General features: G+C 39.5%; 1 protein-coding gene across 1 annotated transcript in view; it reads left to right on the plus strand.

Annotated features, from left to right (window-relative positions):
* Positions 1-26,555, plus strand: part of STK31 (serine/threonine kinase 31) — a 42,924-nt gene extending 16,369 nt beyond the window's left edge. The window contains exons 11-24 of the mRNA XM_074815301.1: positions 1,222-1,344; positions 8,214-8,393; positions 10,894-11,010; positions 12,091-12,210; positions 12,707-12,838; positions 13,845-13,946; positions 14,925-15,005; positions 15,352-15,477; positions 16,152-16,277; positions 16,513-16,599; positions 17,429-17,578; positions 19,318-19,443; positions 21,419-21,487; positions 25,994-26,555. Of these exons, the coding sequence (XP_074671402.1) occupies positions 1,222-1,344; positions 8,214-8,393; positions 10,894-11,010; positions 12,091-12,210; positions 12,707-12,838; positions 13,845-13,946; positions 14,925-15,005; positions 15,352-15,477; positions 16,152-16,277; positions 16,513-16,599; positions 17,429-17,578; positions 19,318-19,443; positions 21,419-21,487; positions 25,994-26,179 (1,725 nt within the window). The 3' untranslated portion in view covers positions 26,180-26,555. The remainder of the gene's footprint in view (positions 1-1,221; positions 1,345-8,213; positions 8,394-10,893; positions 11,011-12,090; positions 12,211-12,706; positions 12,839-13,844; positions 13,947-14,924; positions 15,006-15,351; positions 15,478-16,151; positions 16,278-16,512; positions 16,600-17,428; positions 17,579-19,317; positions 19,444-21,418; positions 21,488-25,993) is intronic.
* Positions 26,556-27,747: the final 1,192 nt, after the last annotated feature.

Consider the following 27,747-nt stretch of genomic DNA (forward strand, 5'->3'; position numbering starts at 1 on the left):
GGGTTTTATTTTTAGGTGGCGTTTGTCCATCTCTTTCTGCTGTCTGTTACAGGCAAAAGGGTTTCTATTCTGTCTTCTGTGGATACTTACACTCTCCTGATTAAGTCAACTTCTAAGCTTTCAGTGGATAAACTAAATTTAAATACTCTGAGAACCTGTGTTTGTGTATACATATTAGTTATATTTATATTATATATTGCTTGTTAGTAGGAAGTGTTCATTTGACTTAATGTGAAACTGGTATTATTGCCATGTTGTTTTCTGTTTCTTTACTAATTGCCTTCCATGCTAGACTTTCCAAGATTTTTTTTTTTTTTTTTTTTCCCAGGTTGGGGAAGGGAATGCATGTCAAGACAGTATGTTATAGCTACTTGAGTCATTTTACTTACGGTTTTATTTTTGGAGATGGATGTAGGAGGGAATAGCAAATCTTTACAGCAGGTCTGTAAAGCTGTAGCATGGTCTTCCATGTTCATATACATTTTCATATTTTTGTGGGCATGTTGAGTTAAATCACTGCAAACATGCTTCTGAGTAGCTTGCTTCATCCATTTCAAAACGTTTGGTTTTGGCGAGTCTGTTAGGTACCTTGTGTGAAATGAATGTGGGGTTCCTCTCTTGCTAGCAGAAATAATCCTGCCAGTCATCCAAGGGAAACTGTTCTCGTTTCTAGAAAATTATCTTTAGTTTAATGATCTTATCACCGATGATCAGCAGGGAGTTTACAGGTTGCTTCTCCTTGTTGCTAGAAGGCAAGGAAAAAATTGGTAAAAGGATTTTTTTGATTCTAAAGTATTCTTTTCCAGCAAGAAATCTGTTGCAGTCTGATTCTGTGGATGTGATTTGGCATGTATATGGGAGTATGGATAATCCAAATTCTAATTTCTGTCATACAGTCAAAAACTGCAGAACAATCCTGATATTTTAAATTTACAGTGGCGATTAGGACTCTTACCGTTATCAACAGTCATGCAGTAAGTGTTTCTTTAGTTGTCTGATAACGTGGGCATATTTTTATACTGTAAACGGTGCTGTATTTGTGCACGGTGGTCATGTCATAGGAGTAGAGGTTAAAAACAATTTGCTTTTTCACTCGTTCCTAGTCAGGCATGTATTATGCTATTCATACTTTGCAGGGATTAACACTTTTTTGTATCATTTTCCACATTGTGTATGTGGTGTTTGGGTGTGAGCTGCTGACTTGCTTTTCTTTCTGCATAGGATGAAAGAGATGAATTGATTATCAAGAGAGATGAGGTGCAGCAGAACTTGTATTCAGCAGCCAAAGAATTTGTTTTGGAAGTGGATCAACTGCCCCTCTCTGAGCGCTCAAGGATGTTACAAGTAAGGAGGTTGCTTTTATTAGTTTTGATTCTAAAACACTGGGAACTTGTGGAGGGTGTTTCTTAAATATTAAATGTTTTATAGTTGGAGACCTCGACAGCAGCAGGTGGTGCTTTAGATGATGCTTCTGAGTTAAGTTGTACATCTGACACCTGTAGTTGTGATCTTGGTCTCTTAGATGTTTTGTTTCTAGAAGCAAATTATTGTCTAGATCCTGGATTTGAGCAGCAGCTTTTTTCTTATGGTACTGTCTTTGGTGACTAACAAGACTTCACAAAGCACAGAATATTTAGTAGAAGACAGGTGTTAATGAGAGAACCTACAATTAGAAAATCAATGCAGTTACATAAATTCCGGCAGTGGGTTTTGTGGTTGGATTATATGCTTTCTGAGCCCTTTCTGTTAAGGTGGCTATGTAGTTTGGACTAGTGTAGCAAAGTGTAAAATGTTTAAAACATTATTTTTTTTTTTTTTTGAGGTGAGAGTTAAACACTACAGAAGCATGTGTTTATCCCAAGTGTGTCTTTCCCTCACAGCCAACCCAGTAACAGGAAGTAGGGAAGTAGATGGGGAAATAGGCTCTGTAGAGGCAGTAAGAACTTTTGAAGAGGACTTTACCAATAGAAACACCAAGTTGGTGTTTCTGGCCTTTGCTATTAGAAATATTTTCTTTTCATCTTTTTAACTTTAGAAATATTACTTGCTTTTATTTTGTCTGTGCAAGTGTGTGTGGAGAGGGGAAGAAGGTTGGCAATAGTTTGACAGCTTGTCTGTGGAAATTCCAGAGATGTATTTGTCCACAAGTGTATGAGATTGGATTTGTAGGAAAAATCACCACGATTACAGGCTGCACTTATGTTTGTATCAGATTGGAGCAACATTAATAAATGAAAGTATTCAGATTTTTATGGAATTACTTCATTTCTAATGGAATTATTTTTCAATGTCATTCAAAAAAATGTTTTGATACAGTTATTTTTTGATTCTAGTCTGATATGCAGATTGGTGTCTAATTGGAAAAGATACTGGATGGGTAGCATTTCATGGCTTTCTATCACTGGAGGGCCTGTGTGGATCCTGTTCCTTCAGACCGAGGAAAGTTGTACTGTATCGTATGGGGTTTTTCTGTTTTGTCGTTGTGGGTTTTTTTGGTGTGTGTTTAAAGGTTATGCTGTGCTAATCCACTAGGTGGTAGGCATTAAGCATCTTCTAGATAATCATACTGCAATGATATTTTAATAGTTTTTTGAAAATACTTGAAGGAGTACTGAAATACTCCTAGGTGTGTTGAGTGAATGTTGTGCTTTAGCTTAACTGTGTTGATGATTCTCTCGTGGATTAGCAGCTAGAAGATCAAAATAGTTTTCCCAAGTAGGGAAACAAACAAGTTTTCATCAAGTATCAGTGAGAACCTTGATTGCAGTTTCATAGAGTTGAAGAGATCATACTTGCTGCCCTAGAGAAACAAGAGTTTTTTCCAATATCTCTCAGAAGAACAGGAGCTTGGAAGCTAATGACCCTCTCACTGAGGCTATGTGTTGCAACCTCTCTTCTGCATCACACATCTCTTCTGACTTATGTCTTACACCTTCCAGTGAGAACTGTTGTTGACCTGAGCTACAAATTCCAACAGCTTCAGCTGCGGCTGTTTCAACTGGTTAGGACCAAAATAAACAGTTGGTGAACTCCATGCTTTCCAAGTGATAATACTGCATTGGTCAAGAGGAAGGCTGAGAGTGTGGGCGTCCACATAAGTTACTCTGAAGCAAGCTAGGGTGGGAGCTGAGCAGTTGTCAGCGGTTCTGTGTTAGCTGTCTGTGAGCATGTACCCTCTGCCCCATGGGTAGTGTGTAGTAGCTTGTTCTGCTCCTTTTGACTTACTGCACTTACAAATAGCATCTGGGACAAGTGCATGTGGGCCACTGAGCTGTCTTCAGATGGTAACTTGTTATCCTTCTGGAGCCGATTTCTGTATCCATATGCTGGTGAAGTTGCTAATGCTTTAGGGAAGTGTGTTTATAGTATGAAAAATAAATGGGAAGAAATAGGATGTAACTTACAGGATTCTTTCCTTGAGGACAGCCTGATGGAATGCATGCAGATACTCTTCTGGTGTAACTAGTACTATTATATCCAGCATCACACCTCGTTTACAAAAATGAAACTGCTACTGAGCACTTTTCTCAGTTCTGTTACCCACTTTTGGCTGCTGTTTAATTGGCTGATTGTTGTTTTTTTTCCTCCCGCCTTCAGACTGTTGTTTTGAACCTGGCTTCTCCCTTACTGTGCCGTTTTCTATCCATGTGTATTAAAATCCAGCTGTTCAGAAAAGAATGTGAGAAAAATCTGTTGTGCACTTGAATGATTTAAATAGCCTCCATAAATTTAGCACAAACCTCCTTCTTGTATTAGCTTATAGACAAGCGTATTTGTGCAAAGCTCGTGTCGCCTGGTGCAGTTGGAAATTGATGTTTTAAATGATTGATTGTACTGAATATACTGTTCATTGTAGTAGCTATTGCTTTGAAAGTGGTCTTATAATTTTTCTAAAGTACTGTTTGGCAGTATTTGGTTTTCTGGGTTTTTTTTGTCACTGTATTTAGTTAGTTACAATGTCAGGAAATTTTTATGCTTTTGGCCCCAATCTGAACTTTTGCTGTGCTGTATCTGTAGAGCTGGGGCCTGGCTGTGGCATCATCATGTGTAGTTCTATAAAACTGGTCAAGCTCGCTTCCTCACCTCTGCAGTATCTGCAGTCCTCAGCAAGGGGAGGGCATTGCTGCTACGTTCTGGCCTGTGGTGGTAGCGTCAGCCTGTTCTACTTCAAGTTATATTTGGTTGCTCATACGACCTCTGTGTTTCAAGTGCCTGAAAGGCTCCTGACAGGTGACTTTAAGTTCTGTCATACTGCTTTTTCCATAGCATTGGCTGTTGAGTCTGAACAGATGCAAAGATGAAAACCTCTCTTGAGAGGAGAGAGGTGTTCTGGTGTTGTACTTCATTTTCATGACCTAGGTGTTTTTTGGAAAGGTCTGTGATATTTAACTCATATTTTGGGATCTGAGGAAAAAAAAAAAAAGTGAAACGCTGTATATAAGCAACTATCAGCAGCCTTTCTCAGGGTTTCTTCAGTCACCTTGTTGGGAATGATGTGGGTAAGTAACATGATGGATTTTTGAAAGCTCAAGTATGCTATTTATTACAAAAGCACAGGTTCCTACTGTCAAATGAAGGGCAAAAATGATACCAACAGGATTGCAGTACGTAAGCCAGAGGTTGGCATGTGTTGCCTGGGGGTGGCAATCCTAATGAGAACATTTACACTGCTCCTGGGAGCGTATCTGAAATGCTTGTACACCAGTATACACAGTACGAGAGGCAAACAGGATGAACTGGAAGTGTTGGTAGCCCCCAGAGCTATGGTATCATTGGTATTAGTGAGACTTGGTAGAATGAGTTCCATGCTGGGAGTGCTGGAATGGAGGGCTACAGGCTGTTCAGGGGGGTTAGACCAGGCAGGCGGGGTGGAGGTGTCACACTATACGTAAGGGAGAGGTTTGATTGCACAGTGCTTACGGTTTGTGGTGATGTGGTTGAGAGCTTGTGGGTAAGGGTTGGGGGGATGGAAAACAAAGGAGGTGTTGGAGTGGGTGTCTACTACCGATCACCTAGCCAGGATGTAAGCACTGATGAGTTATTCTATAGGCAATTAGGAGAAATTTCTGGATCGGTAGCCCTTGTCCTTATGGGAGATTTCAACTTCCCAGACATCAACTGGGAATATACTGCTGTGATGAGCAGGTCTTGGAAATTATTGAAGTTTGTAGGTGATAACATCTTGTCACAGGTACTCAGTGAGCCAGCTAGGAAAGATGCCCTCTTAGACTTGCTGTTTGTGAATAGAGAAGGACTTGGGGGGGATGTGATGGTAGGTGGCTGTCCTGGCCACAGTGATCATGAAATGGTTGTGTTTAAAATTTTCAGTGTAATGAGAAGAAAGGACAGCAGAGTTGCTACCCTGGACTTCAGGAGAGCAAACTTTAAGCTATTCAGGGAGCTAATCAGCAGCGTACCCTGGGAATCTGCTATTGAGGGCTTAGTCCATGAGTGTTAGTCAGTTTTTAAGAAAAACCTTTTAGAAGCACAGGAGCAGGCGATTCCACTGCGTCCTAGGTTGAGCAAGCAGGGCAGAAGACCAGCTTGGCTGAACAGGGAACTCTTCCTGGAGCTCAGGAAGAAAAAGAAACTTTTTTATGATCTCTGGAAGCAAGGTCAGGCTTCACAAAGAAGAGTACAGAGCTGTGGTTCATTTATGCAGGGAGAACACAAAAGGCCAAAGCTCACTTAGAGTTGGAACTGGTCAGGGTTGTTTCAGACTTTCCATTTGTGGACACTGAAACTGTAAGGGACCAGCTGTATCAGCTGAATGTTCCCAAGTCCGTGGGACCTGATGGGATTCATCCCAGAGCGCTGGAGGAGGTAGCGGATGTTATGGCAGGACCCTTCTTGATCATCTGCCAAAGGTCTTGTGAGTGTGGGGAGGTCCTTGCTGACTGGAAGCTGGCCAGTGTTACTCCAATCTATAAAAAGGGTGTGAGGGAACTACAGTGTAACTACAGCCCTGTTAGTCTAACTTCAGTTCCTGGAAAAATTATGGAGATTATACTGGGTACCATTGAAAGGCATTTAAAGAATAATGCAATCAGGCACAGTCAACATGGATTCACAAAAGGAAGGTCATGTTTAATTTGATATCCTTCTATAATAGGGTCATCTACCTAGTGGATGAAAGGAAGGTGGTGGATGTAATTTTTCTGAATTCTAGCAAGGCTTTTGATACTGTCCCTCACAATATCCTTCTGGACGAGTCCAGCTGTTGGATGAGCAGGTTGATGGTGTACTGGGTGAAGAACTGGCTGAAGGGCAGAGCTCAAAGGGTTGTTGCAAATGGCTGGCAGCAGCAGTGCTCCACAGGGTTTAATTCTAGAGCCAGTTCTGTTCAGTATATTTCTTAATGATCTGGAATGCAGGAGTTTGGTGCACCCATTAGCAAGTTTGCTGTTGACTCTTGAGGAACAGAAGGCCTTGCAGAGGGATCTAGATTGGTGCATTGGGCTATGATTAATGGGAGGAAATTTATCAAGTCAGAATGCTGGATTCTGCACCTAGGATGGAGTAACACCAGGCAGAGGTATAGATTGGGAGAGCAGTGGCTGTAGAGCAGCTCTTCAGAAGGGGACCCGGGGTGCTGGCTGTCAGCAGGCTCAACATGAGTCAGCAGTGCCCTGGCAGCCAGGAGGGCAAACCCCATCCTGGGGTGCATCAAGCAGCATAACCAGCCAGTCAAAAGAGGTGATTATCCCACTCTATTCAGTGTTGGTGTGGCCTCACCATGAGTACTGTGTGCAGTTCTGGGGCCCACAATTTTAAGAAGGATGTGAAGGTCCTTGAATGTGTCCGGAGGATGGCAACAAAGCTGGTGACAGGGCTGGAAGGAGTGTCCTATGAGGAGTGGCTGAGGACTCTGGGTTTGTCTAGTTTGGAGTAAAGGAGGCTGAGGGGCGACCTCACTGCTCTCTACAGCTTCCTGAGGAGGGGAAGTGGAGAGGGAGGTGCTGAGCTCTTCTCCCTGGAATCCAGTGATCAGATGCATGGGAATGGTTCAAAGCTGCACCAGGGAAGGTTTAGACTGGCCATCAGGAAGCATTTCTGTACTGAGAGGGTGGTTGAACACTGGAACAGGCTTCCTAGAGGGTCAGTTGATGCCCCAGGCCTTTCAGAGTTTGAGGCATTTGGACAATGCCCTTAATAACATGTTTTAACTTTTGGTGAGCTCTGAACTGGTCAGGCAGTTGGGCTCATATGATCGTTGTAGGTCCCTTTCAACTGAAATAGTCTAGCCTATTCTAAATCCCACTGTTTAGGGAGAATTTTCTCTTTCAAACTACAGCAAATTGCCTGCAAAGACCAATGTAGTGCTCAAGTATGTTTCAGCATGTGACTTTCCACCCAGGTGCAAGGAAGGCAGCTTTCTGTCAGGACATTGTCTCCACTGGTAACTGATAGATTCTTCCCTGGCCCTGCTTGTTTCTCAGGTCATTTGACAGACTGCCCTTTGTTTAAAAGTGATTTCTGTTTGCCCTGAGCTTTAGCCTCAATGCCTTTCCCTTACGTGTAGTGTTTAAGTTTTTTCTCCAAAACAAGTCAAAAGGAGGTGGACCCTTTGCTTCATATACTTGTGGAATAATTGGCTTTTAGATGAAAATACAAGTTTGCAGGCTGTAAAACTTGTTTGAAAGGGCCTTCAGGTGTCAGACACATAGGTAGTTGTTGTTTCATCTAGGAATCAGCGTGATGACAAAGGTGCATCACAAGAGATTTGACTTCTGAAGGGAGGGATCAGTCCAGAAGCATTTCTTGTGTGTCTGGCTGCTCACCTTGTTTCTTAGTACAAGTTCACTTTGTTTTCTGAATTTGAGCAGTTCTATGAGGAGCATTATAAATTGAACCCCATTTCGTTCTTTGTCCTGATGAATATGACTTTAAAGTCCAATCCTAGGGAACAAGAAACTAGAATACAAATGACTTCTTATCAGCTGTTAAGCTTTTTGTGGTGTCTCTTCTTTCCATGTTTTCTGATTTCTGTGTGAGATCCTTTTCTGCATTGTGTTTTCTGGTAGCCATACTGCAACTAGATCTGAGAGGAAAGTGGAATATAAAATATACTTCACTGGATATAGAAGGAGACTTTTGTAGTAGAAATAATTTTATGCTAACAGGTAGTGCTAACTTCCGTGTTAAATGTTTTTTATAGCTAGTATACTGTCACAAATTTATTCTGGTTTTTGTTTGATTCACTTGATGCACAGGAACTGTCTGCTTCTCTGGAGACTCTGTATGGTCAAGTTTCTGAAGCAGATGACTCCAAGGAGGCATTTCAACAGTTCTTTAACTGCAAGAGTGCTAAAATGAAGAAATTGATTAGTGTCAGAAATGATACGGAGACAGCTCTGCAAATTCTCGCTGACTGGTTCAACGGTATCTTAAAGGTAAGGCAAACAGTCTTTTTCTGTTGGTGTAAAAGATGAAATATGACACTGTCTAACTGAGCTTGTGAGGAGTAGGCATTAGTAGGGACAACTACCTATGGCAGCAGGGAGATTGTACCTATGAGCAGTGGCACTAAATGACAGTGGCTCAATACAGAGGGAGAGGTAATGTGTTGCAGAACAGAGTGTGATTTACCTTTATTCTTAGTGTACCTTTGCAGTGAGCTAGGGCTTACGCTTTCTGATGAAAGGGCATCTTCTGTATAAAGATCAGTACTTACGCAAGTATAACTTTTGTATGCGTGTGCCCTATCTGTTCATTGTGTGACTGAAATGCTTTAATTCTTTCAAGTGGCCTTTGGATAGAAAGACTTCAGATTTTAAAATGTTCTAGTTCATAAATGCTGCTGAAAGGGGTGATCAAAGATCACTGCAAAGAAGCTGCCAATCTGACTTCACGTGATCTAGGTACAGGTTGCAGACAAATACATAATAGATTTTCTTTTTCCTCATTGAAATACTGAGTGTGAAGAATTTATGCGAATAAGTTGTCCCCTTCTATTTGCATGTCCTGCAGTATTTCTTGGAATACTGCTCTGATGCTGTGTCTCTTCAGTCGTGAGTTGAGTGCATGTTACTTGTCTTAAAAGGAGATGGATGGTGGAAGTGGCTTACCATCCATTGAGCTCTGCTTGTAAAGAAAGTGTAAAGTAGGGAGGTAACTTAGTGGCTTTCCTGTCTCTGTGCTTAACATCTATGTTCTCTCTCAGTCTGGGACTCTTAATCTTCCTGGGAAGACTGCGAGCTGCTCTCCATTCATTCCTGCAGGCACAGCTTCCTCGATCTCTTTGTTGCACTTGGGTATAAGTGTTCTCAGTTTGTCTCAGCGTAACCTTCCTGCCCATGTGAATTGTACATAATCCACAAGGGTCGTGCCCTTTCATAGTGAATAGTTTTTCTGCCCTTGCATTTCATTGTACCCAGCACATTTACTGTGTCCAGACACTGTTATGAGTAACTGTTCCTTGACCTGATGATAAATGCTGTTCAGCAGCAGTGTAGGCTTGTGCATGTCATGTGCAGTGTAATGTTAATGAATATAATTACTTGCAGATGTTTATAATCATGTCAGTTATTAGAGAGAGTGAACAAACCTGCAGGTGGGTTTCTGTGATTGCTGGGTGCAATACAGGTGTGAAAGTAAGTAAAGGTTGTTAGTGTGATGATGAACTTGGGTTTACCTGTTTCAAATCTGAACTTTTCCACAAACAGCTCAGAGACACAGGAAATGTACAGACTTTTGGCATGGGTTGGTAAAGCACTGGTAGGTAGACCAAGGAAGGAATTTTCATTTACCTATCTTAATAATTTCAGCTTTTGATATTCAATTATTCTGTTGCAGTTTAACTTCTAGCTCCTTTTCCAAAAAAGTGTGAACAGTTGTGTAGAGGAAATGCTTCTTTGAAGTGTTTCCCCTCCCTGTATTTTAAATAGATACTCCTCTTCCTCTTTCTGAATCCAAATTAATCTCATGTAGCATCGGTCAGAATCTACAATATGAAATGGGTCAATGACAGACAAGGAAGTTTTCGGAGACTGGATGGCTCCTTTCCAGTCTGCAACTCCAGGCTTTGGGGAGCAACATACTGTTTGAACTTGCACTGTTGAAGTTTTTATTTTTATTTCCTTTAAGGTTAAGGCAATAAAATATTTTCACAATTTTTAGTGGAATACACGTGCTTGATAGGTAAATGAACAAGGTGGAGTTTGCAGGTTTCTATTATGACTGTGTATCTTGCATGTTAAATACAGGACCATATTTTCATTTTAGTTCTGGCTGCCAGTGTAATATCTCTTCTGGAGATATGAGTAACAAAACTGCTGAAAACAACATTCAGTGTAATTATAATATCATCTTACTGATTTTTCTATGGCACCTTCTGTATCTTGTATCTTGAAGCTAAAGTTATTTCTGACTTCTATGAAAACACATAGGGTTTCCTGGTGAAATCTTTAACCTTATTTCACACTTGATAAACTGTGAAATAGATCCCAAGATGTGTCTTTATCTCAGGTAGTACTATATAGGAATGGAAAGCCCGCTTGATAGTGAAACTGCCATCTTGTGTATCACTGTATGGACAGCACGCATGTTGATTTTTGACATGAAACTCAATAGGAGAAGGATTGAGATTCTTCTACTGTTTCATTTTTGGCAAAAATCAAAATGAGACTAGGACAATAAAACCTGCTCAAGGCAAGAATTGACTTTCTTTGTGCCTGGTAGACTAACTCTGTTGGTTCTAGAAGTCATTATATCACTCAAGTGTGAGGCAGTTAAAAGTGAGATCTGACACAAATCCTGACTAGGTTTCCAGTAGTGCTAACTCTTTGTATTTCTTGCTTGTTTTTCATGTCTGCTTGCTAACTTCTTACTTTCAATTTCAAGGCTGGTTTTTTTGTTTGTTGGTTTTTTTTTTTTTTTTAAATCTCTTTGAAGTGTTTTGACCTGATGTCAGAAGCATCTTCAAATGTGGCGGAAGTGGTTGGCAGTGCGGATGAAATTCTCAAAAAGGTTAAGTTGGCTATTTGTGAAGAACTGAATACTGACTTAAATGTAAGTTCTAATCATGCCTGCTGTGTCATGACTTCTGTATATTTTATACATCTTTGATTTCAGTTTAAAGCTTTTCTTAATGTATCGGATGAGTTTATTTGCTACAAGGCAGCATCTTTTTTTGTGGCAATGTGATAGAAACTCACTCAGGCTGCTCCCCAGAGAGAAGAGAATGTGGCAGCAAACAGCTTTGGGTTACAGGAACTTAGCCACACATACAGCTTAGTTAATTCATGCATACAGCTTAGCTAAGAAACTGGGGAAACTCATTCTTCCCTTTTTATGTGTAGAGAAGCTTTCTTTGAACTGTACTGAGTTTTGGTATTTGTATTGAAAACACACGTGATGAAAAGTAAGTTTCTGTTTAAAATAATGGGATTACTTCTCTGGGTGAATGTGTATGGATAAATATTATATTTTTTTTCCAGTCCTATGAGATGAATGGTTTTTAACTGCTTTCATTTTGCATGGGACAAGTGTTCTTGCCTTACTGATAATAATTTTCTATGCTTCTGTTAGTCTTCTTCCTAGTTACTTACCTTTTCTGGTAAGCATTTCCTCTGTTTTCTTTTGCTAACTTTGAGATACTTCCATTGTCTCTGCAATGAGAGTCCCTACTGGGCCAGAGAATAGCCACGTCAGCAAAAGCTGAACTTGTCCTTTGACGTAGCATCATACTAACAGCAAACCATTAGTTTAGTCTGCTTGTGACTGCTTTCTGTGATAGGACCAGTGACTCTCACTTAGAAGAATGGTTGCATGCTTTAATATTTCATATCTGTTTAACTGTGCTATCCTAAAAAAAACTTCTGTCACAGCATGTGGAGTAAGAAATGGGACTTCTGCATGGAAGTGCCAATCAGTTTTAGTCTATTGAAACTATTGGATGAACTCTTAGACTTGCTAACTTCCCTTTTAGAATCTCTTTCAGAAGAGAGAGAAAAATCTGGTAACTGATTTTTTTTTTTTTTTCCATTAACAATGGAATTTCTCAGTAAAGGTTTTACATCTTAAATGTTGGTGTGTGTGAATGAAGAACGACTCTCATTCTTTAATTTCCCTCTGTGTAATTAAATCCAGGAGCATGATGAAGCAGAGAAGGGAATAATTATGAGCGCTTACAATCAAGTTATATATAAAGTTCATCAGGAGCAAAATATGATCACTGTCATACAGAACAGATACTTGGCCAGCGTTGAGGTGAGTTTATGCCTTATTTCTGTCATACTAATCTATACTAGTAACCATTTCTGACATAATTTATTTTTGAAAGATGTCCTCTTATCTCTTTATAAGGAAATTCTAGAAGTATGTTGGTGATGAGAGATTGGTTGGGTTAAACCTTAACAATTGCAATTGTGCATTACCTCAGCCAATGCTTCATTTCATTTAAATACAAAGAGTTTTTTAAAAAATAAAGCAGTGGAAGCTGGAATCTCTGGATTCATTACAAATCAGTACAATGTAATTTAAGGGGATTGAGCTTTAAGTAGAATTTTGGTTTTCCAGAAGGTTGTTAATGTAATTAAAATGAAACACAATAAAAACCGTCTTCTGCAGGGAAGGGCCCTGAAAAGCTGAATTCAGGTAGACTTCAGGCAGTTTCTCTAATGCATTGGACTAAAGCGTATTAAATAGAATGCTTGAACACTTTCTGATTTTTTTTTTTTAATTTTTTTTTAAATTTTCCTCCTAGTTCAAAAAACTTGCTGAGGAATGGCTGAATAGAAAACCCGATATTAAAAACTTATTATCAATTAAGGAAACTGTGAAGAGCTTAAAGTCCCAGTTAAGGCGGAAGCTGTTTGAAAAGAACAACTTTGAGGAAGTATGAAAATGTTACAGTGTTGGTGGCTTTGTCTGTTTTTTTTTAAATTGGTTTGGAAACTTTAATTTTGTCTATTCCATGTAAGTGGTAATTATATAGAACAGTTTGTGTTTTCTGGCCTGAATTTTGCCTTTAACTGTGGAAGTTTTACAGGCCCCTGAGACGAAGCCTGAATGGCTTAAAAAGGGGGTAAAAAAAAAAAAGGTCAGTACATAGCCACTTTTCAGTCCCCAGCCATGGCACTGTGCTTTTAACTAAGTCCCTGTGGTGACGGTTGAATAGTTTTGTCCATCTCTCTTTACTGTGCTGGTTGTATGATTACTTCTAAGTTTTTACTTTGTTGACAATGCGTGTACCTCCACTTTGATGACAGAAGTCAGTGTCTGTTCTAGTTTTCAGGGTTCTCCACTACCCTTCAGAGAAGTCCAAAGAATGTAAATATTACCCCTGCTTCAGTGCTGTTTGTTTGATTGCACATTAATTATTCTGGTCATGCTTAAGGGAAAAAAAGAACCTGCATCTGTCTCTCTGTAAGCATTGTAAAGGGGCAGTAAGCTTCCAGGAGGGATTTAAAATGAGACATGCTAATGAAACCCATTGAGAAAAGGATTCTTGAATAATGAGGTGACATGAGGAAAATGCCTGCTTATGGGAGAAAAAAGTGAATGAATTATGGAACCTGGCATTGCTGGCAGATGAATGATGTTGCTGTTATTATATGTGATCAGGTAATTAAAAAAAAAAAAGAGCTCTTTGACTTAAGAAACAAGTAGGCAGATGACTAGAATATTTGGTGTGTCACATAAATAAAGAGAACAACTTTCTCAGAGATTAGGTTTTAAGAGAATGTCTTGGGTTTCCAGGAAGGAGGCTGAGTAAAATACGCATCTGAGAATATGTTCAACTCCAGAACTGTGATATGGAAGCTGTTTTTTAATCCTGATATAGTTACTGTATGGTATGGTAGCAGAATGAGAATTATACACTAACTTTGTTATTCCTAAAGCAGTCTGATTGCAGTGAGTTTGAAATGAAAAGAATAAAAGAGGAAATTGCTGATCTGCAAAATAGGGTTCTTCAGGAAATATCCAACGAACAAGAAGAATATGTAAGTATTAAACTACTTAGGCAACTAAAACAAACCTGTATGAAGCACATCAGCATTTCAATTGCTTTAATGTGCGCTCTGGGTAAAACAAAAAATGTGATCTTTATGTTGTTGAATGTTAATATGGCTCTTTTTTTGGTGAAACCTATGGGAGAAGGCATGGAGGCTGATCACTTTTATCTCTGTTTGAACATAGTTTCTTAAACCTTTCCCCCCTTCCCTACTACATAAGGGGGTGAGGTGAGAAAAAAATGAGCTGTAGTTCTCAACCCAGAAGAGCTACAGGTAAAATTGTAAGCTCAGTTGCTGAAGAAAGACTGTATTTCTTGCAAGAAGGGGACCATTTCCTTATGACTAGGTTAAAACAGGCTTTTAACCTGAAGTGAAGGAGATCACCCTTTCTCTAAGTCCTTTATACGGAGGGAAGAATTGGAAACCATTGCCTTGTGAGCGAGTAGAAGGGCACCAGAATTTGTGGTGGTGATATATCTATCTCTGCAGATATAACATTTGTGTGTAATAGTTACCTTGCAGCATTACAGCTGTGTGAGGTCTGGAGATGCATGAGATGCTGGCCTGGTCTGTGTTACTACTTGATTTCTGCCTTTCCCCACTTACCCGTAATGAAGCTGTTTTCCTTTGCTTAGGCCTAGTAAAGTCTCTTCTGGAAAAGATGAAATGTTTTTGTGATAGTGCATGAGCTGTTTGGGGCCTTAAGACTACCCACCTTCAAGAGATTTCAAAAATCTGTCTGTATTGTACTGCTGTATTTTTGTTGTGTGTTGGGTTTTTTCTTTTTTTTTTTTTTTTTTTTAAAAAGCAAATGGCAGTGTTACTTCGAATAATGTTGTTGAAGGAGGTACAGTCATGGTCAATGTACATTTGAATGTCCTGGGTATACATTGCATATGTCAGTGGATGTTTATATATGTCAGAAACTAGTGACCTGAAGCTGTGGGCCTTGTTTCCTTCATTTAGGAGAAGCTTACGTATTTGGTACAGAAATGGTTGCCTGAGTTACCACTTCTTTATCCAGAATTAGGAATTCTAAACTATATGGTAAGCAGAGATTGTTTGAATGCACTGTCAGTTATTATTTTGGACACTATCAAGGCTCTGCACCAGCAATGTTCTGCACAGTCTCTGTTCATTTGGGGGACATACACCCTGAACATTGTTGTGGTCTTCCTCCTCCCCTTCTTCTGGGAGATGTTCAAGGAATGCATTTCATTAGCTGCCTCATCATGGCCAGCCTCTTGGTAATAGATGCTTTTTAATATGTCCCAGCTGGTTTTGTGCTTTGCTAAGTTGATTGAGGAAGAGGAGAGGTAGTCAAAGCCTCTGAATCTTACCTGCTGTTAAATGCCACGTGCTTACCCTGGTTCTGTGTGTGCATGTGCTTCAGAGTTCCGGTGGACTTCTGACATGCAGCCTGGAGCGAGACCTCTTGGATGCTGAGCCTATGAAGGAACTGAGCATGAAGCGACCTTTAGCGTGTTTAGAAATTCAGGGCCAGAAGGTTCTTTTAAAGGTAACGTTGGTGCTGGCTTTCACTTAGCACTGCAGGTGAGGCCTTGGCTTATTAGCATGCTGGTTCTGAATGAACTCTGCTGTTCCTTTCATATCCCTGTATTTAACAGCCCTTTTCTGATGGGAGAGTTTTTTGTCAGGGCCTGTAGAACATGAAGCATTGTTTTCCTTCTGAATTGCTTCCAGATTTTTTTTTTAACTTCTTTTGAGGACTGTTGTAGTGAACAGTGCTTCCCCTCTACTGTCTGTTCTTTCTGGTACCTGATGGATGTTTTATGCTGTTCCTTACTCCTGTCTCTTTGGAGAGGCTGGTTTGTCTTCCTGATGATTTCACTGAGATATTTCAGGAACTGCTGCTTTTTGCTTGCTCTGCTTTTCTACCAGTCTGCAATTGGGCGGCCAGGGGATTTAGTATTACGGGAGGCATAGTTGTAAATACTCTTCTTGCTTTTGACTTGTTTCATTTAAATCTCAGATTAGAGACATGCTCCCTGTTTTGTTGGTACAGACTTTCTAAGAGTTAATAAGAAAAGATGGGAACAGTCTGTGACCATTAGAATTAAGAGAAAGTTATTTGATGGCACCTAACAATATGCATTTCTTTAAAAACAAAACAAGTTCAGTAAGGTTACAGGCATTAGGAGTAATGGCTGGGGTCTCTATTTTGTTTTTAAGGGCTACTCTGTATGTGTAAGCTCAGAAGCCAGAGTGATAGAAGGAGTTACCAAGTATCACAGAGCTTGGAATCAACAGAAGGAGAAATCTGGACTGTTGCAAGTGTTGTTCCTTCTTTTCTCCAAGGCAAGATTCAAATTGATGATCTTGATTTCTGGTTTAAGCTGAAAGACTTACAGTTGGACCTTAAAGCTTTAACATATTTCAAGTTGGAGCATTGAATCGGAAAAATATTTCCTTTCTGAGTAAAACTTAGTAAACATAATTGATTTATTGCACTAGTGCATGTTAAACTTCCCAGTATTCCTGATATTTGAAACAATTATCCTTTTTTTTGTTTTGTTTTTTGTTGTTGTTGAAGTCTGATCCTTTGGTATATATAATGGTCCCATACTACCCAGGAGCAAGTCTGGGAGCTTTACACGCTGATGCACCTTTAACTTTAGAAGTAAGTATAACAACTTAGACTATCAACATTTTATTTTGTATGTTTGTGAACTGAACTCTTACTGTTTTGCTGTATCTTTTGGTGCTGATGCTGTTCCACCAGTGTATTTCCTTTGGTGGCTGACAGTGACTGACAAAGTTGCACAGGATAGCTTGACTGGCATTCTTAGCATCTGGTCAGGGAGTAGTTTATAACTTCCTAAAAGAGATTTTGCTTGGATACACTTTTTTTTAATTGAAATTAATGCCTCAGCTGTATTTCTAGTACATCTTTAAAAGTACTGGAGTTGAACATGTAGATGTTCAGAGGCAGGCATTCTGTATTGAAGTTTTAGAGCATGCTGTGTGTGTAAATTTCTGCCCCCCCCCCCCCCCCCCCCCCCTCCCCTTCATCCCCCTCCTTTTCCTTTCCCTCTTCCCCACACAGTGTAGGCAGTTTGGGTAGTCATCCCTTCTCAAAGAAGCAGTAGCTGGAAGTCTTTTCTCTAGTTCTGTTTGCTGACTTGGACCTACTTGTAAAAGTCCAAGTTGCATGTGGAGTGGTTTTGTGGTGGTGTGGGTTTTTTTTTTTTGTTTTCCCCCCATATTTTTTCATGTTAGTGATATGTTAATCAGTGACCGCATTTTTTTTTTTCCTGCCTGGCTGTGCAAGTCATAATAATCTTACTGGGAATTAATCCATACTTCATAAAACAGAATTGGCATGAACTTTTAATGTGTACAAACCTTAAAAAAAAAAAAAGTTTTAGTTCTGGATAGAAACTTACTTGATACTGTGCTTTGTTTTTTCCATGTCAATCTTTAAATAAACATACAAATTAAATCATTAGGAGGCATTAAAAGTGATGAAAGGAGTGGCGCAAGGTCTACAAACGTTGCATGGAGCTAATATAGTGCATGGATCTTTGCATGAAAACAATGTTTTTGCTGTGAATCGAAAACGAGGAGTCCTCGGAGACTTTGATTTCACAAAATCAGAGGTAAAAAAACCATCCTTTAGTGACCTTTTTAGTCAGAATTACGTATCAAAACAGACAACTGTGCGATTTAAAAGGTTTATTGATAAACATTGTGCTTTGCAGTGAGACTCCTGTTTCATATTTTGGATAGGGTTGGGCAGTTTGAGTCTTGTTGAAGTTCTTCTAAACTTAATCTAATCTTGGAGGGGAAAAAAAGAATTACTGAGTGTGGGCTCTGGTTAAGCAAACCAGTGGAACAAAAAAGAGAAGCTGCAGTAGTTGTTTGTTGGCTGTCTGTCTTGTGTATTTAATGGTAATCAGCATCATCAGAGGCGAGAGTCAGAACTCATGTTTGAAGAAGGGCTGGTCAAGCTCATATGAAGTCTTTGCCTTTCTGTTTCATAGGTAATGAGGTTTCTAGTTTGTGTTTTAATCTGTTGTGGTATTTGGAAAATTAACAGGATTTTACATGTTGCCTACATACACCTGTATTTATACGTACTTCTGATCTAGTCCTCAGTTTCTGTAGTAAAGACTTTCATAGTTGTTCCTGGGGAAAATCTAATATTCTTTAAGAACACAAGCTATTTTCTTGCTATTCACTGTTTACATAGCAAAGTCTCCAATAATGGTATCTTCTGTAGTCACCTTTTTGATTTTCTAAACTCAAGTTGTTTGAGCTAAACCATTTTTGTGCTAGAGGTCTGCTTCATGCTTATTTAATTTTTAAAATATTAATATATAATATGTCATATTAATATAATAAGCCTAATAGACATTAATTTTCATTGAGAACCCTTATTTCTGCTTTGAAAATGCATTATCTGTTAATCTCATGAAGAGTGTCAAATGTTTGGACAGCAAAGTGTGCTTCCCTTGAAATAAATTTCAGTTTTTCAACAGAGAGATGCTTTAAAAGTTTTTGACAGCTGAATTTTCTGAAAGGTGATATTCAGTACAGGTGGTGTCATTGTGAAAATTGCAAGAGCTGAGGAAGACTGTCTCTCTGTTTATTCCTCCCTGCAGGTATGGGCTGTGCTGAAATGGGCAGCTCATGTGTGATAGAGCAGGAAAGTTCCACCAGTGGTTCACAGCCTGGATCCAGTTTGTGCCTTTGCTATAGGGGTATCAGTACTGCTCAGAGCTTGTACTTTCTGCATGATCACAAATGCATGAGTAGAGCTGGTAACTGATGTGTTACCAAGTACTCTTGGCAGTCTGGAGACTAGTCTTCTTCAGTCTGGCTATAGCTGGCGCTGGCTGCTGTCATGGAAGAGGATAGAAACTCGGGGTCTAGCTTTTATTTTGACAGTAGACAGTCCTAAAATATGCTGGAAACCAGGAGGGAGGAAGCAGCTAGTTTCAGGTAAAGACCAGAAAGGCAGAGAAGAAAAAATAGGAAAGCTGACAGAACTGAACTTAAGAGCTCAAGTTCTTTAAAATAGTGCTAAATGTCTTTTAATATTTATAATTTTTTTTTCTATTTTGAGAAGTTTTTCAATTTGTATTCTGTACCACCTTATGAGCTTAAATAGTTCTACCATGGAATAGAACCTGCCATCCCTATTCTTCTGTTACTGTTACAGATGATAGATGTGTGACGTTATCTCTTTTTTTCCTTTACGCACCACTTTTTTGTGATCAGTAAAGGAGGATTTTGCATTTCAGTCTGGGTTAGCACAGAACTCTATGGTAAAGTTGTCTGACGCATGTGCTGTTGGTCTTGCTTGAAATCATGGGTACAGTTTTTCTCCCCATAGAAAGAACGTGCTGCTGCAAACACTATGGTTGTCGGTACCCTGAGCTTAGTGCCTCCTGAACTGAAAATGGGACAGCCAGCTTCTCCAGCCTCTGACATGTTTGCTTACGGCTGCCTTCTGTTTTGGGTATGTTATGGCTTGTGGGAGAGTTTCTAGTAATACTATGGAACTGTAGCAGGTTTATAAAGAGCAATAAATGTTATCTCCAACTTCTGCTTTGAACTATTTTGGCTAAATAAGTGTTCATATTTTCAACTGAGAGGTAAGTCTGGAACGAATGGGAGTTACCATTATGGGCAAGAAGACAGTGCATTTTTTTCTGTAAAATATACAATGTAATTTGTATTGTAATGTGATCAAAAATTATGCTTTTGTTCTTCATGCTGTGGATTGTCAGTTCTTACAGCACTTCCTATTCATTCCTTGTGAGCTTTTTTTCTTCTTTTTTTGTGACCTTGCCCCTGAGGAATTAGCCAAATCAAGAGAGGGAAGATGAAGGCAAGGATGGGACTGTCATATGTTTTGTTGCTGGCAGCAGTGCTTAGATGGGTGTTTTGTTTCTTAGTGTGTGTTATGCTGGGGAGGGGAAAGCAATCTCCTTTCCTGTGTTTGGTGGTATGTTGCACAGTGTCTCTCCCATCTTTTTATCTTCTGGCACTGTATTGCTGCCTCCACAAATCAGGGTGTCAGTGCCGTGTGTTCTGAATGGGAAAACTTGAAATCTCCCAGACATGAAAAGCCACAGGCTGCCCAGCAAGTGCTGATGTTCCCAGGCAGTGATTTCGCATGAGCGCTTGATATATGGGAACTGGTTCACTGAGTACCGGTTGGAGCTCCAGGTACATGGGGGTCTTCCTGGGAAACACTGGCAGTTCCATCAGCTGCACAGTGATGGCTTCAGTAATCCCTTCTGTGCTGTAGCATCTTAGAAACGCTTCTTAACAGAGATGTAAACTGCAAGTTGATAGGTAGCTGCTGACAGTTACCGGTGCTTAGAAGATGAATCTAGTTCATATAAAAGTCATTCTTCATTATGTTTTATTCCCAATTTAGGAAGCAGTTGCTTCAAATCAAGTAATTTTTCTACTGAAATAGATGAACTAAAGTGTAGCTTAATATCATACATCCTTATAGTTTATTAATGTGGTGTGGTTCAGTTAGAACACTTCCAGTACCACTGTCCAGATCTTCATCTGTTCTAGAAAAAAGGTTTTTACAAGCAGAAGTGAGTGTAAAACAAAAAAACAAACAAACAAAAGCCCAAAAAGCAAAGGCAGTTTTACTAACGGCTGGCTTTTCTTGAAGAGAATATCTGGGATGCAACAAGATCGGCATTCTTCTGAAACTTCATCCAAGTTTGCCAGCTGAATTTCAGATTAATCCGTGTGTAACTAATCTCCATCTTGGACTTGGTGTTGTAGTGATCATTTGATGGAAAATTTTAGCTCAAGTGTTAGTATTGTGTTCAACAGTTGCCAGTTTCATGTTGGGCAGCTGAAATCGTGTTCTTCCTCATTAAACAACAGTGCCACTTCTAAAATTGAGACAGTGGTTTTCCAAGTTCTCTGCTGCTCTGTGTCACAAGAACCCAGCATTGACTAAACACGTTTCCTTTTGCTGTCTCTGTTCATAGAGGCATTTTCAGATGAACCTGCAGGCAGGGTTTTGAAAAATGCTGTACTTGGGCATGGTTCTAGGCGATAGTAAAAACTGGAGAAATTTTACTTTTTACGGGTACAGGGTTCACATTTGTCTGTTAAGAGTGCACTTGCCCCTCAGCATTTCTTAAAGAGGATTATGTAATTAAAGGTACAGCTTGGGCATGGACCTTGAGTCATATTTTTAAAAGTCTATTTCTTTTGACCTCAAAGTTTCTTCTGATACTAACTTTTTTCCCATTGCTTCTGTGTAAGGGGAACTTGAGCCCCTTGCATGTTTTACCCTACTGTGAAATTGGGGAAAAAAGCATTTCCCTGCCATTTTCCTATAACAATCCATTTTCACTTGAAACCTGGAATTTCCTTGACTGATGTTTGGCTTTGTTAAACTAAAGGGAAAAAAACCCACCAGTGTTATGCATTATGTATGTTTTCATTTACAGCTTTGTGTTCAAAACCAGGAGTTTGGCATAAAAGAAGATGGAACACCTGAGGTCGATGTGGTTGTCATGGTATGTTAATTGTCAGATGGGGAAGATTAGAGTGCTCTTGTTTAGAGGTGTTTATTTATTTTTTTAAAAAGTCAAACATTGCATTGTAAGCGCTGGGTTGATAAAATGATCTTAATTGACTGTTTAGATAATTCTGAATAGCATGCACAAAGAAAATGATGTTTGAGAAGGTAGAAAAAACCCCGAGTTTTAATATTTAACTCTAGTCTTAGGAGGAGCAACTTCTTCACAGATAATCATTAATTGAATGACACCCAAGTTATAGACTTGGGGAATAAGTCGTTGAGATTCAGCCTCAAAGGAGGTATTTGAATTAGGAACCTGTCTCTTCTGAAGTCAGGGAAGTTGACTTTGTTCATATGTCTTCCTACATAATCATTGTATGGTGCTTGAGTGTTAATAAAACAGCCACATTCCATTTTAATCTCTTAAATGCAGTTGTAAAAGTGTATTTGTACCCTTTATTCTTTGGTTTGGGTTTTTTGGGTGTGAGATGTAAACTTTCTTATGCCTCTGAAACAAATACACAGATATAAGTGGACCCTCCATGATAGGAGTTTGTATTGCTGCTTTCATTGTTTCTCCTCGCAACTGTTGTTCTCTGTGTGCTGTATGTCAGCAACTGTTGTCACCTTGAACTCTATTTTCAGTCCCTTTTTTTGAAGCTTATCCTTTCCCAGTGTCTCAGTGACTCCTTAAGAATAAGTAGACCTGTGTGCCTTCCTGTTTCCCAACTAAAGTCTCCAGCTTTGAAGTCAATCCTTTGCTAACTTATGTATCTCTTGGATGTTAATCATAAGCAGATAATTTTATGGCCGCCTCTCTATATGCCTTAGTCACCTGAGTGTTTGTCTTTCCTTGGGTTTATTTTCTTGTGTAACTCTTTCCCATAAGCCTTCAGCCTTTTGGCCAGGAGTTAAGTCCTTTCTTTGTGCCTGCTTTCAACCTCTTCTAACTTTGCTACAGGTGATTCCTTTTTCTCCTTATAAAAGTTGGAATAAGACATGCCACCATATATAGTTTAAAGAAATTCACTGGGAGGTTTATGGACCTTTTTCAAATCCTTAGGTTTCCCAGGCTACTTTCTACTTCATACTTTTTGCTGTACTTCTGCCTGTCTAGTTACTACTGACTGCTGTATTCTTGTCCTGTGTCCCTCCCATCTCCCTTGAGTGGATTGCCCTTGTATTTTTTAATCTGTATGGACTACTTCTCATATCAGGTTTATTCTGTTGATCTTACTTTAAGTGAGAGCTTACTGCTTTATCTAGATTTGAGAAGGCCATGAAACTCCTTAAGTCAAGCCCTATACTGTTATTAAAAAAACTGCAAGCAGGTGACTCTCTTTAACTTTTAAGCAGTCTTAGGTTATGGGTAGAATTTTCAAAGGAATATATGGAAGAGTTAGAGGTCCTGTACTTTCCAAAAAAGTAGAAAAATACATTAAATAGAAAAGTAGAAAACAAAGCAGTGGAGTTACTGTTGGTCAGATGAATTTGGTTTGTTTTGTCAAGGGAAAAAGAAACCTGAAGAATAAATCCCTCTTTATTGGTTATACGTGTGTATTAATGATTTGCCTGCTTAGCAGAAATAACTGTTAAAGCATGGGGCTAAATTACTAGAGTTATATTTATTATGAGCTTAGTGTATCCTGTTTACTGTACTTAGGTTAAGAAACTCTTGATACAGTACTAGACTAACACAGCTGTAGTGGTTCCGGTGTCCAGCCAGGGTAGCTTGTGGGTCACTGCATGACACAGCACTGTAAATAATCTTGTTTTATTAGATGACTTATCCTCTACAGTATGTCTTTTAATAACTGTATTTCAGCAGTGTTGTCCAGTGATGAAAGCATTAGTGATAAAGCACAGGACTGTCTACCAAATCCCTCTGCAAAATTATTTCCCGTGTGACCCTACCATGGAAAATAAAAAAAAATAAAACATGCAGCATTTGAGCAGGGAGGTGATCCTGTAAATAGTGTTTCTTCTCATCATTATAGCTGCTTGGCTTCTTACAAAAAATTAAATGAATCTCATGAAACAAACAGCATTATAGGAAAGAAGATCCAGTACTTCATGATTCACCATTAGGGCTAACTGGGGGGTTTTAAATGTGTTCCACAAAACTTGTACAGAAGAGTCTGCCCAGTGCGTCATTCAAGATTATGCATAATAATCTTGAGATACTGAAAAACCCAAGTTTTCTCTCATGCATAAGGGAAACTTAATTGTTCAAGGAATTAGAAAAGATTTCTTGGGGCATTAAAAATTAGAGTTGGTTCACTTCTGTTTTACATAAAATTTCTGCTGTGATAATGCTTTACAAATAAGGTCTGATGTATGCAAGTCAAAGTTTAAATGGCCAGTTTCAGGGTATTGTACTTTTGTGTTCTTCTGTGGCAGATATCTTTTGAAGTGCAAACAGCTACCTTTATTTCAAGGACAATTAATGAATTTAGCCATTATTGTTCCTAGCAGGGATTCATTAATTTTACAGCTTTTAATAAGAGCAAAAATGTAATAATTTTTCCCTGATGAAAAGAACCAGCATTTGATTTTTGACCTTGTCAGGTGACACAATGCTAATCAATATATCATTCTTGGCAGTTTTCAAAGATTCATTCTGGATGCATGTGCGTGCACATGCACCAGCCACCAAAATCTTCTGGAAAGCAATCTGTGCTGCCTGCAGTGCACAGGAACACACATGAGGGTTTTACTAAGAAATGTAATATTAAAAAAAATTCTTTCAGCTGTTTCTTGGGGAATCTTTTAGACCTCTGGCTGTTAATCCTTGTCCCAGTTCTTGAGGAAAATCTATTTTGCTTTTAAGTGCTTTATCTATAATCAGCTTACTCAGAATTAATCTCCATGCCCATCTGCAGGCTCTTGACTGGCTGGTAATTTCCCTTCCATCTCAGTCTCATGCCCAAAGGAATTGCATACTTGCAACTAGTAAAATTTTTGTTGTCTTCGGCAAATGTAAAATTGCCACAGAAAAATAACGTTAAGCTTTAAAATGGGGATATTAATGTTGGGTATCTGTTGAGGAAAAGCAAAGTTTAGAGACAAGCTCTTGAAGCCATTCATTTTGCCATGCCAGGCTTCAGTGTGTTTCAGCATCCAGTTTTACATATTTACTTTTTTTAAAAAATAAAAATAAGAGCAAGCACAGTGGAATGGAGTAGACACGATGAAATGTTGTCCTACAGCAGTATTCCTTGTGAAATCAATTTTCAGTTTCTTTAGTGCAAAAAGCTGGTGAGAAGGTGATATTTGTTGATGACATACATTTGATAATATCATGAAATGCAAATACACAAGTACAAAGCTTATCAAGCTCTTTAAATGCTCAGACTTTCTTCACTTTTTGCAGAGGAAGTGTGTAGTCATGTTTCACTCCTGTATTTCATTGCACATGTTTGGATCTTCTTAACTAGAGATTTTCCTTTAAGCATTTTAAATGTTTTATAAACATTTAACAATCTCTTATGCCTGTAAGAGCAACAGTTTTCAGATCTCATCTTTTCACCTAGATTTCAGATTGGGGAGTGGCTAATTCTCCAGAGTCACTCTGATAATTAGTGGAAGACTTGGAAATTGTCTGCTTGTTTCTGTCTTCCAGTTTTTGACTACTTGTGTGCATTTCTTTGCATCACAGTGATTCTTCAGTCTGGGTGAAATGGGGATAGGTGAGAGGTGTAGAGATATCTTGTGCTTTGCTGTTTTATTGACCCTGGTCAGACGTGTTGCTGTGTCGGGAGACTGTGAACAAGCCAGACTCCTTATGGAAGGATTTTGGTCCCGTTGAGTTTTGGTAATCTGCATCTTGAGGTCAGTCTTTGAGATTGTCTTTCTTGCAGTCCCCTTGTCCAAATCCACTGTGTGCTGTTCCTCCCTCAACAGGTGATGTTTATGCATAAGCGTAGCAGCTGTGGTTTTATGTTTTGTGTATGGAGTCTAGCACTGTTAATGTGCTAAGTATTTAGGTATGTAATCCCTTCTGATAAATCCAAAGAGCCTAAGCATAAGTGACGGGTTAATAGCAAAATAGCTGCTGTTGATTTAGGGCCCATTACTTTTAGTTTGTTTTCTTTTCATGTGCTCTTGTAGAGAGATAAAGCAATATGATAGAACTTAAAAGATGAAGTTGTAGAAGGTGAATGGCACCTGGTCTTTCTACTGAGAAGGAACAGAACAGCTTCAGTATTTCTATAACTTATGGTAGTTCAGTGAATTGATATTTTAAAATATAACAACTCATGCTCTTCTGTGAACTCTGCTGGCGCCAGCTTGACAGACCTGGTGCTGAGCACTTGCCTTTATTTTGTTGTTAATGAGCAAAGTGTCAACTGTTGCTGACTGTTGGGAATGCTGTGGTACAACCTTTTGTGAGGGCTTTGGGCCCTAAGCACTTACAAGATGTGTTCATCAAATGCTTAGTTGTTATTTGTAATTGAGCTTTGATTACTTACTGATGAAATCTTTCTCCCTCTGTTTGTAGGATGATAAAGTTAAATCTCTTCTCCTGAATTTGTTCTGCTGTAACAGACTGACGGCTGAGCAGGTGCTGAGGGATGATTGCTTCCTTGAGGTTGATACAATTCCAGTTTCACCACAACCAGGTGAAGAACCTGAGCCATGTGAAGAACATGATTCTGAGAAGACAGATGGGGAAAAAAGTGATTAACTGAGGAGAATGCAGCAAACCCTACTCAACAGATGTGAAACTTTTTCATCAGTTGTTTGATGATCTTCTATTTTTCGTTTGGTTTTGAAATCATTGTCCTGAAATCTGAAGTCTCAAAATATAAAAGGTTTGGGAGGTGCAGTCATCTTTTGTGATGACACAATACTCACTGCATTTTCTTTTAAATACATTCTATTCTAAATAAGTGTTCAGGGGTATAAGTGATGTGTTACTGATTGTGTTCTTAGTTTAACAGACAAAGAGAAAGGCTGACATATAGGCTTTAAATTTACAGATAAGTCTTGTTAGATGCTAGAGATTCATAAAGGTTCATACCTTTAGTGACTTGTTTTTGTATCCAGTTTTCTACCCTTCATGCTGTAATTCCAGATATGTTCTCTTAAAGATGCTCTAGGGTATTACCTTTTTGCTGGAGTATTTTTGTTATTGCATAGTCAAGATGTTCCTACAGCAACTGCCTTCAAGAGTTAAGGAAAAAAAAATAGTACTGCTTTGACAACTGGTAAAAGAAAGGGTGGGCAGCCTGCCTTTCCTCTGTCTTTCTGCATTTGAAAAATGCAGTTGGCTTTATAGAGAGCAGACATCCTTCTAGTTGCTCCTTTGCAGTGCTGCTGCCAACCAAAATACTATATACACACATTTGTAAAAATGCTTATTTGCTTTACATAAGTGTGTATACATATCATCTGTTCTTAAACATTGTTCACAATAGCTATAAAGGTGTGATTTTCATGAGCGTGCTTGCCTGAAACACTTTCATAGAATCACAGAATTGTCTAGGTTGGAAAAGACCTTGAAGATCATCCAGTCCAACCATTAACCCAACATTGACAGTTCCCAACTACACCATATCCCTCAGCGCTATGTCAACCTGACTCTTAAACACCTCCAGGGATGGGGACTCCACCACCTCCCTGGGCAGCCCCTTCCAACGCCTAACAACCCGTTCTGTAAAGAAATACTTCCTAATATCCAGTCTAAACCTGCCCTGGCGCAACTTGAGGCCATTACCTCTTGTCCTATCACTTGTTACTTGGTTAAAGAGACTCATCCCCAGCTCTCTGCAACCTCCATTCAGGTAGTTGTAGAGGGCGATGAGGTCTCCCCTCAGCCTCCTCTTCTCCAGACTAAACACCCCCAGTTCCCTCAGCCGCTCCTCGTACAACATGTGTTCCAGACCCTGCACCAGCTTCGTTGCCCTTCTCTGGACACGCTTGAGTAATTCAATGTCCTTTTTGTAGTGAGGGGCCCAAAACTGAACACAGTAATCGAGGCGTGGCCTCACCAGTGCTGAGTACAGGGGTAAGATCACTTCCCTGTCCCTGCTGGCCACGCTATTTCTGATGCAAGCCAGGATGCTATTGGCCTTCTTGGCCACCTGGGCACACTGCTGGCTCATGTTCAGCCGACTGTCAATCAACACCCCCAGGTCCCTCTCTGACTGGCAGCTCTCCAGCCACTCCTCCCCAAGCCTGTGGCACTGCTGGGGGTTGTTGTGGCCAAAGTGCAGCACCCGGCATTTGGCCTTATTGAAACTCCTACAGTTG

Source organism: Strix aluco, chromosome 1 (genome assembly GCF_031877795.1).
Source record: "Strix aluco isolate bStrAlu1 chromosome 1, bStrAlu1.hap1, whole genome shotgun sequence".
Classification (NCBI taxonomy): domain Eukaryota; kingdom Metazoa; phylum Chordata; class Aves; order Strigiformes; family Strigidae; genus Strix; species Strix aluco.